Source organism: Carassius auratus, unplaced genomic scaffold, assembly GCF_003368295.1.
Source record: "Carassius auratus strain Wakin unplaced genomic scaffold, ASM336829v1 scaf_tig00012155, whole genome shotgun sequence".
In the NCBI taxonomy this organism is placed as follows: Eukaryota; Metazoa; Chordata; class Actinopteri; order Cypriniformes; family Cyprinidae; genus Carassius; species Carassius auratus.
The window spans coordinates 368,681-378,285 of NW_020524264.1; the positions used below are offsets into that span (position 1 = coordinate 368,681).

General features: G+C 35.9%; 1 protein-coding gene across 2 annotated transcripts in view; it reads left to right on the forward strand.

Moving 5' to 3' along the window:
* nphp4 (nephronophthisis 4) overlaps positions 1-9,364 on the forward strand; it is a 154,300-nt gene extending 144,936 nt beyond the window's left edge. For both annotated transcript variants that reach the window (XM_026246355.1, XM_026246354.1), the window contains exons 24-29: positions 6-70; positions 1,155-1,240; positions 3,030-3,201; positions 4,721-4,900; positions 6,412-6,555; positions 8,158-9,364. In XM_026246355.1, the coding sequence (XP_026102140.1) occupies positions 6-70; positions 1,155-1,240; positions 3,030-3,201; positions 4,721-4,900; positions 6,412-6,555; positions 8,158-8,298 (788 nt within the window). In that variant the 3' untranslated portion in view covers positions 8,299-9,364. The remainder of the gene's footprint in view (positions 1-5; positions 71-1,154; positions 1,241-3,029; positions 3,202-4,720; positions 4,901-6,411; positions 6,556-8,157) is intronic.
* Positions 9,365-9,605: the final 241 nt, after the last annotated feature.

Consider the following 9,605-nt stretch of genomic DNA (forward strand, 5'->3'; position numbering starts at 1 on the left):
CACAGATGGTTCTGCCACCCTCCATGTGCGCTGCAGCGACCACAATGTCATCTGCCACACCACCAACCTGGTGAGCCAATCACAATCCACTCTTAAAGGGGTCATCGGATGGCAATTTTCCAAAAACTTGATATGATTTTTTTAGGGTCTTAATGGAAATTTTTTACATACATTGGTTAAAATTTTGCAATGGTAGTGTAAAAAAAAAAAAACACCCTGTCAGAATCAGCATGCTGTTCTAGTCCATGTTGCTTTAATAAGATTCTGAGTATGGGTCACCATACTCGGATGTATGTCATGTATATCACGTCACTTTAAATGCTAATGAGCTCTGTTACTACAAAAGGCGATTTGCAAAGATTTGTGGGTTGGGTGTTGGGAGTAAATAACAACAGCTATGTTCATTATTATATCTAACAACTAAACACCTCATTCGCTTAATCTGAGACTTTCTTATCTTCCTCTGCACCGGAGTCGCCACAATGGCGAACTGATGACTGCTCACTCAAGGCGGGTCAAAGGCAAGGTGCTAGTGTCAGTCAACTATCGTGGGAGGAGCCTGTGCAGAACTACGTCATTCTGACAGGAATCTCAGAACAGACTGATTTGAGAAAAAGGATTTTAAAATAGCAATAAAAAAAACCCTGGGTGGATTTTTATCATTATAGGATACATGTACAGTATACACACACTTTTAACACACGTTTATGTTCAAACAACTTGAATTTGGCATCCGATGATCCCTTTAAAGGGTTACACCATCCCAAAATGAAAATTTAGTCAGTAATCACTTACCCCAATGTCGTTCAAAACCCATAAAAGCTTTGTTCGTCTTTGGAACACAATTTAAGATATTTTAGATGAAAACCGGGAGGCTTGTGACTGTCTCATTGACTGCCAAGTAACTAACACTGTCAAGGCCCAGAAAAGTCTTTTTCTATTTAAAAAAATATAAAAAAATAATTATTTTTTATACAATAATTTCTATATTAAGTTTTCATAAAACATTCAAGATTTATAATTCATTTTAATGTATTTTTTTCATTTTTTTTCATACAGTATTTTTTAGAAATTGTTTGTATTATATTTGTATTTTACTTACTGATGAAACATTATTATTTTATAATTAATTTCCTTGGATTTTGAAACTTTAGACTCCAGGAGAACCACAGGATGTTTACCTGAAAGTACCTGGTAGCCCAAGTCCACAGATTAGGAAATTCTTCATCACAATTTTCACGTATGTACACCCTCTTTTTCACCTTCTCACTTATGAGTACATGTGGAAAAGTGCACTTTTTTCTTTTTTTTTTGGGAAAGTGAGAACCTGTTAATTTTCACTCCTCCAGATGCATGGTGAGGTGTGTGCGTGTGAACTTCTGTGTTTGGTTGTGTGTGTGAAAGCCTGGTCCCTGATTAATCCCTTCATGTGTGATTAATGACATTTGCTTAATCAGGATGTCTCATTTACTGTCTGATTGCATCAGATCGTAATATACATTTATTCATCGAAATCTGTGACATCTCTTGAGTTCATAATCAGTGAACATGAATAAAAACACAATTTTAGAACCTATGCACCACACATCTCTCCCTGGAACTGGAACCAGTGAGAGTGACTGCAAATGTACAGCAACACATATTAATTAAAGGCAGACAGCTCACATGCTTTGTGCTTATTACTCTACTATTATCCTGAATGCCATATATTATAATTTAGATAGTATTATGTAATCATATAATACTTAAATTCACAGATTCTCAAACTTTTTTCGTTCAACTAAACCCATTCAACCTATAATATTGCACTTGACGTACCCCCATTTTCATAATTGATTAAAATACATATGCATTATCATGAGTTCTCTTTTTGTTTGTTCATGCAGGTATTTTTCATATTTTATATATTTAAGTAAGTGGTTTAATTTTATATTTTTATTATTTAATTAATTATTATAATTGTTTCAACGCATTCAGTTCCTCACAAACCTTTCACAGACCGTAGTTTGGGAAACCACGTTTTAATAAATGTAATCTATTATAACAATAATATAATATGTTCTTATATTTCCTGAACATTCCACCCATCTGCTACTGGTCATCAAACAGAGTCAAGCGCCAAAGTCATGCCATTGTCTGCTCTGTTTGTCTGGTTATTTTGTGATAACAGACAATTATTTCATATTTTTCATGATTTTTTTTAATTTTTTTATTATTAAATCACCAAATCAATTATTCATTACTGATTTTATAAATACTTTAAAAATATATATATAATTTATTGGTCTTTTTTATTATTATTACGAAATTAACTTTAACATTGATTTAAAACTTTTTTTAACATTAAAAACTTCAGCGTTAAAATTTTGTTTGCTTTATTCTTTTTCTCTTTCAACCTTACAAAAATGAAAATGTAGTTTGTCAGTGGAATAAATGCATTGGTATCCACTCTAATTAGTGAGCTCATAATAGACTTAATGGTTTTAAATGACTGAACAACAGACAAGCTCGTCAGACACACAGTAACCCATCAAAACTGAATTTTTGAGCAATTATAATAACCATGAGATCAATCAGCTGTAGCCTTTTTTTTTTTATACGCAACAACAGCTGCTGTTGAGGACAACTCGACAACCAAGGACGGTACAAACGTTCCTCAAATTTTGTCCCTTGAGCTTGAGCCCCTGAGGCAGGGTCAAGAGCTCACGCACAAAGTCCTTCATTTTTAATACAGTCCAACTGTAGAAACGCCGGCAGCCAGAGTGACATCAACATCTGCAAAGCTCCTTCGGGGACACGGGTGCCCGCTGGCACGCGAGATGCTCTTAAAGAAAGGGTGAATGGATGAATTTAAAAACGGTGACATTTGGGTCTTTCTGAACATCTCTCTTTTGAAGATTCGAGTTATGCATGCCTCTCTCTCAGGGGAAGTGGGGCCTGTCAGACCCGTCCTGCTATTGTGTCAGTGTATTTGAGGAGAAAAGTGATAAAGTGTCTTTTGTGTGTCTGTGTCAATCTCTCTATGGCAGTGACCCTTGGCTGGCCTCCCCTGCGCAGATCTGGCAGGTATACGTGCATTACCTGCAAAGGATGGACCTGAGCTGTGTGTGTGGCACTTTGAGCTGGCATTCCCTGGTTCTGCACGGCACACAAACCATTCGCAGGGTCAAGTGCTACACGTCGCATCCCCTCGAGCTTCAGGTACGAATTGCAGGGTCAAAGTAAAACACACTGATCGGGGGTAGTGAGCTCTGATGGGGGATTATGTGGCCTTTTTTCCTGTAGTGGGAGAATGATGAAAAATAATGAGATGGTAAGTAAGAAGACTAGGTTATGTATATTTTATTTCTAATTGTGTTTTATTTAAGGGCTTTGAATATGATTTCGAAGTTTCACTAGTTAATTGCATATTTTTCTGTGACTGAATAACAATTAATCACACCTAACATTTTTTTTTTTTTTATGTAAAGTCCCACTTTAGACATAACTAATTGTTAACTAATAAATGCATTAAAAAATTATAAATATATATGCATATTAAATCCCCAAATGTATGTATATTAGTAAAGCTTAAGTCATTAAAATTTTTAAATAATTCTTTAATTCTTTAATTTTTACCATCTAAGCCAGTATCGTCTCGGTTATGTATGGTAACCCACGTTCCCTGAAGGGGGGAATGGAGACATCGAGAGTGACTGACTGAAAGGGAACTGAATATTATATTTGATCAGTTATATTAAATAATAATCATAATCATGCAACATTCAGTTTTTAGACCTTTTAGCTTTTAATAATGGTAAACTACAAGTCATCATAGTGGTGTTTAGCATTTTTTTAACAATTACAGAACATTAGTTTTTTTTTTTAAAATAAACACAACAAAAGTGAACTAATTATATATAAATTATATATATATATATATATATATATATATATATAAAAACACATATATGCTTTTTTATGTGTTAAAAAGTCAATATTAATAGCAGAAATTAATGTATATTTATTTTCCCCATCCATCAGTGATTTTACAGGAGATGGATTTAGAGATGCAATTACTCTTGAGAAGGTTTTTAGCATGCCTATTTGTTCAGCCTCTTTAGCCTAAATATTTGCTGATTATCTGTCAATTACCAAACCAAGGGACTGTAAGGCATATAGTCGAGTATGAAAATATGTAGTTTTTGCATTTCGAAAAAATGAGTAAAGAACAGTGGAGTCAGATGCAGTTAAAGTTATGTGAGCGAGGCAAGTACATTGAGGGGATGAAAATAATAAAACCCTTTTGGCTGCAGCAGTATCATTAGCTTCCAGGGTTCAGCACACCACAGCAAAGAAAGTGGTGCTTTAATACATATTTATACAGAAAAAGAAAAAACATGTGGATTATACAACCAGCATAAATCTCAAAATGGGTATTTCCTGTTATCCGAAATATGCAAGCAGAGCAAATACAGCAGCTCCCATGTCAACAGTGCGCTGTGTGCTGGTAGAGACCTTACTGTTGGTTTAATTGGCCGTGTGCTAATGTTGTACAGCAGGTGCCAAGAAAGATGATGAGGCAAAGTAGATATACATTATGAGCTTCAGGTGCAGCCTCGTGTTTTCTGAAGTTCTGCAGAGGAGGGTTTCCCTGAAGTTGCTTTTTTTTCTGGGTGGGTTTTCTGTTTTCTGTGCTTGATGCCAGAAGCTCTGTGATCATGAGATTTGTTTGTTCCAGGTGGATCCAGGTGAAGTTTTTGCTCTTCCTGCTCATGGAGTTCAGGATGTCTGTGTGGGCCTGAGGGCTCTGCGCCCTGGAAGCCGTTTCTTTTACCTCAATGTGGTCGACGTGGACACTCGGCAGCTGGTTGCCTCCTGGCTGCTGTGCATCACATGTCGACAGCCTGTAATCTCCAAGGTGAGTAAGCAAACTGCATCAGTAGAGTGCAACAGTAGGGTTCAAATCACTTTAATTTTCTCATAGAGAAACTGATTTGTCACTATAACACATAAGCCTTTCAATACTTATTTACAAGATCTCATCACCTAGACGGTCATCGGTACAAGACCACAGGAACCAGATGAGTCCTCTGCACAATCTGACTTTGCTGCGACCTAGAATTAAACTGCTGGCTTCGTCTGGCCAGAGGAGAACGGCACACTATTGCGTCACACTATTTCCATAATACTGGATAGCTGCTTTGACACAAACAGCATTGAAAGAAGCACTATTTAAATAATGGTGACTTGAATACTGTTTAGGGTCAGTAAGATTTTTTATTTACTTGAATGCTTTTATTCAGTAAGTACATTAAATCGATTAAAACAAGTACAAAAAAAATTAATAATAATTTATAGCTTCTTTAAACATTCTATATAATCAAAGAATCCTATAAAATAGCATTGAGTTTGACGTTTCCACGAACATATTAAGCAGCACAGTTGTTTTAAAAATGAATAAGAAATGTTTCTTAAGCATCAAACCAGTATATTAGAATGATTTCTGAAGGAGAATGACACTTGAGAATGAAGTAGAGGCTGATGAAAAATCAGCTTTGCCTTTACATATTCCATATTCAAATATATGCAGATAGAGAATGGTTGTTTTAAAATTTAGGAATATTTCACAATATTACTCTTTTACTGTTTTCTTTTGTGAATGTTAAAAACATTTAAAAATACAACATTTTAATGTCTCCAGACTTTTGATTGGTACATAATACAATGTGTAAATGATCATTAATATTATTGAGAAATTATTATTACAACAAATTAATATTTGTTTTTACCATTTAAATGTATGTATATTTCTGTAGTTCATACAATGGAGCATAGCACTAGCAATGCCAAGGTCATGGTAAAACATGAAATGATAAAATGGATATAGTATCCTGAATGCAGTGAAAGTTGCTTTGGATAAAAATGTCAACCAAATGCATAAATGCAGTGAAAATATGTGACGTGATATATGGCAACAACATCAACCCAAAATTTGTGAAAAAAGTACAGTTATAATTGGCATTTATTTTTTTTTATACTATGCATTTATATGTCTCTGAGCACTGTACATAACTACTTGATTATGTCATTTATCTTCCTCTTGTGAAGTGCTCTCTTCTAGCAACTATCCAGTGGGTGCCAATATAAAGTGTCCAATAAAATGGCTTTACTTTTAGTAACGATTAGACAGCAACAAAACTGACACTTTTTTTTCCCATAAGTGTGATGTGATGCATAGTCCACCGTGATCGTTTTTCTCCGATTATGTAAATTTTTTGCAGAGCAATGGCAAGAATTGAATGGGTCTTTAAATTTCAGCTCTGTGACAGAGGATGTGGTGCATGAAGTCAGTGCCAGTGATTTAAACCTGACATTTTTACTTCAGTTATTTTACAATACGTCTCTGGGCTTGTGCTTTAATCTCCCCAGGCGTTTGAAATCAGCGTTCCTGTAGATGGAGGGAAGGGCAGCAATAAGAAAATCAGTTTCACAAACCCCTACTCGTCCTCCAGAGTATTCAATCTGCGCACAGATCGCCCAGACCTGCTTCAGTTTAAAGAGGAGCAATTTCAGGTGAGAGGACCCAAAGCTAATTCTTGCTCTATCAACAGATCTCAGACTCTGTCAGGAGGCCTTGCTGTTTAACGTTGAAGAAGAACCATATTTTTTAAAGCCCCATTCAACGAAAAGGTGTCTAGAGCCCAGAGGAGAAGGATCTTGACATGCCTCTGTCTAGGAATCAATTTGTGTCCATCTAAACTGTCATTCTTAGACACGTCTCACTATGTGAAGTTCTCAGTATATTGGAGAACTCAATTTGTGCCCTGGCTCCTCTTGTAATGCCGGTCCCCTGAGGAAACCATAAAGCTGCGGCCCAAAAAATGGGACAAAAAGAGAGACATACTCACAGTTGGCCTGGGAACGTCAATATCTCTCACCTCGAAGGGCTCGGAATGAAGCGTGTAGGTCTTACAGCTCTACGTTAGACTTCAATTAAAAGCTGTTAATTGATTAGGTAATCGATACACAACCGTTGGCTATTACTCCAGATGGAGACAGAAAACATTAGTTAGCCACAGGGACAGAGTGTCTCGGATATATAACTGTGGCTTTAGGGGTCACAAAGTCATTTTTCCTGATCATCATTTTGCACAGAAATGGTGTAAAACAAAACGGGGTAAAATGTTAATTTCATCATTCAGTGCCCTCATCGATCGCTGTATGGTTTAGTGAGTTTCACATCCCATATCTGGGCAATAAATAGCGAAACAATGTAAAATATGCAAGTGACAGTATTGAACCCAATGGATTAATGATACCTCAGCGTCAAATAAAAGCAGTGAAGCTCATACAGAAAGGAAATGGCCTGTTCCAGTTTCTTGCTAGTCAACACGGCTTCAATTATCTTCTCTCACGCTGGATTTATGGTGTCTATATTTTTGAGAAATGCAGCTAGAGATGTTGCTTTTTTCCCTCTTTGAGAAATAACAACTGTGTCATCGTAAAATAGGAGCAGAGCCAAAAGACAACGGAAGAATCGATACGTGCGTGCTTTTGAGGAGATTATGAACTAAATCCTCAACAGTGTTCCATATGTCTTAGTCAGGCATTAGAGATAATGTATAAAGACAAAACAGAGCTCAGCAATAGGAATTTAATCGTGTGACATCAGGAGATGTGGTGTATTTTTTTTAGGGGTAGTACAGTTGTCTTTTAGTGTTCCATGAAAGAAAGAGAGTGATAAAGGTTTAGAGCATCATGAGGTTGAGTAAATCATGACAGAAGTTTGAAATTCAGGTGAACATTTCCTGTTAAAATAATATCAGATTTTTTTTACAAACAATGATTTTGTAAAGAGAAAATAAAATGAGAATTGATCGTACTGTATTTTAGTAAGGGATTCTGGCCTGACTGAAGAATGCAGACATTATAAAACCAGCTGTGATATTTTTTATTAAAACGTAATGAAAATTGATTAAATATCATTTTTGGTAATTGAAATAAAGCTGTAAAATAAAGTATACGTATTGGATGAAAGAAAATGTAAATATATTAAGAGGAAAAACATAAAAGAAAAGTTTAAATGCTGCACTGGGCTAATAACTTAAACCTGTACTTGTGTGCAAACACATACCTATTCATTTGTGTGTGTGTGTGTGTGTGTGTGTGTTTTAGATTGGGGGAGGGGAGCTGTACACCATCGGGCTGCGCTTTGCTCCAAGTCAGAACCCTGGCATGGAAGAGATTCTCATCTTTATCAATGACAAACAGGATAAGAACGAGGACACTTACTGTGTTAGGGTTCAGTACCGATAACACAACACTATCAGCCTGCATTACAGCTGCTGCTTTTGCCCACAAACAGACCTTCAACCAGCAGATCGATGTGGATTTACTCGCATCATGCACATGCATTTTTGCTTACACAGTGTGATAAGTTGATCCAAATAAGATATGCATTGAAGTACAGACCAAACATACTCTATATATAAATGCAGAGTGTAAGTAAGGTTAACTCCATCCAGCTCATTGAATACATGGAGTAAAGTGTCTCTCACGTGCGCTGGAGTAAAGCTATCCTGTGGTGCTCCAGGCTGAAACTGAGAGGAGCTTCTGATGCTCACATCGGCACTCTTGATGTGTGTGTTTATTATTACGCTGAATCCCTGCTGTGATGTGTCATTAGCAGCGGAGAGTGGATGGCCACTTGCCCAGGACTTCAGCCATCTTCAAACAGTGAGACGTGTTTGTATGACCAGTCATTTTATTTTGTTAAGTGTTACGTTCGCGCTCACTGACAATAGAGTGATACATTTGGGGAAGAAAATAGTCATCCTTCATTCTTTTCACTGTATTTTTTGTACTAGTATCAATAAAAACAATTCTCTGATTTATATGATTTGTTGTATCAGTAACGGCATGCTGTTCTTTGTGTTTGCATGCACAGTATGTGTTTGCAGTAGCTCTGAAGGGCTTCCATTAACATCTGTGGACTAATCTCCTGGCTCCTGTTAGACCTACAGCTGTCGGAGTCTGACAACAACCAGATAACCTGCCAACTTACCAGTCCAGAGATGGAAGAAAATAAGAGCATAAAAGACAGAATATACTTTGGATTGTGAAAGTCTGAGTCCGCATTGAAAATCTAGAAATGTAAAATCTGATTTAAATGTGAATGGTGTCAAAAAAAAAGAAGGTAAAATGATTCAGAAATATTTCAATAATCAAACTAAAATTTACAAAAAGAAAAATACATTCCAATTAGCAAATTTTAGTGTAAGCTGTAATTTAATAAGATATCCTTTTTTCGTTCTTTCTTTCTATTAATAAGCAATTATTACTTTTATTTAGCAATGATGTATTAAAATTATAAAAAGTAAAGACATTTACTGTACAGGTGCATCTCAGTAAATTAGAATGTAGTGCAAAAGTTCATTTATTTCAGTAATTCAACTCGTGTATTAAATGAATTCAGTGCACACAGACTGAAGTAATTTAAGTCTTGGGTTCTTTTAATTGTAATGATTTTGGCTCACATTTAACAAAAACCCACCAATTCACAATCTCAACAAATTAGAAAACTTCTTAAGACCAATACTTGATAGGGGCTCCTTTTACTTTAA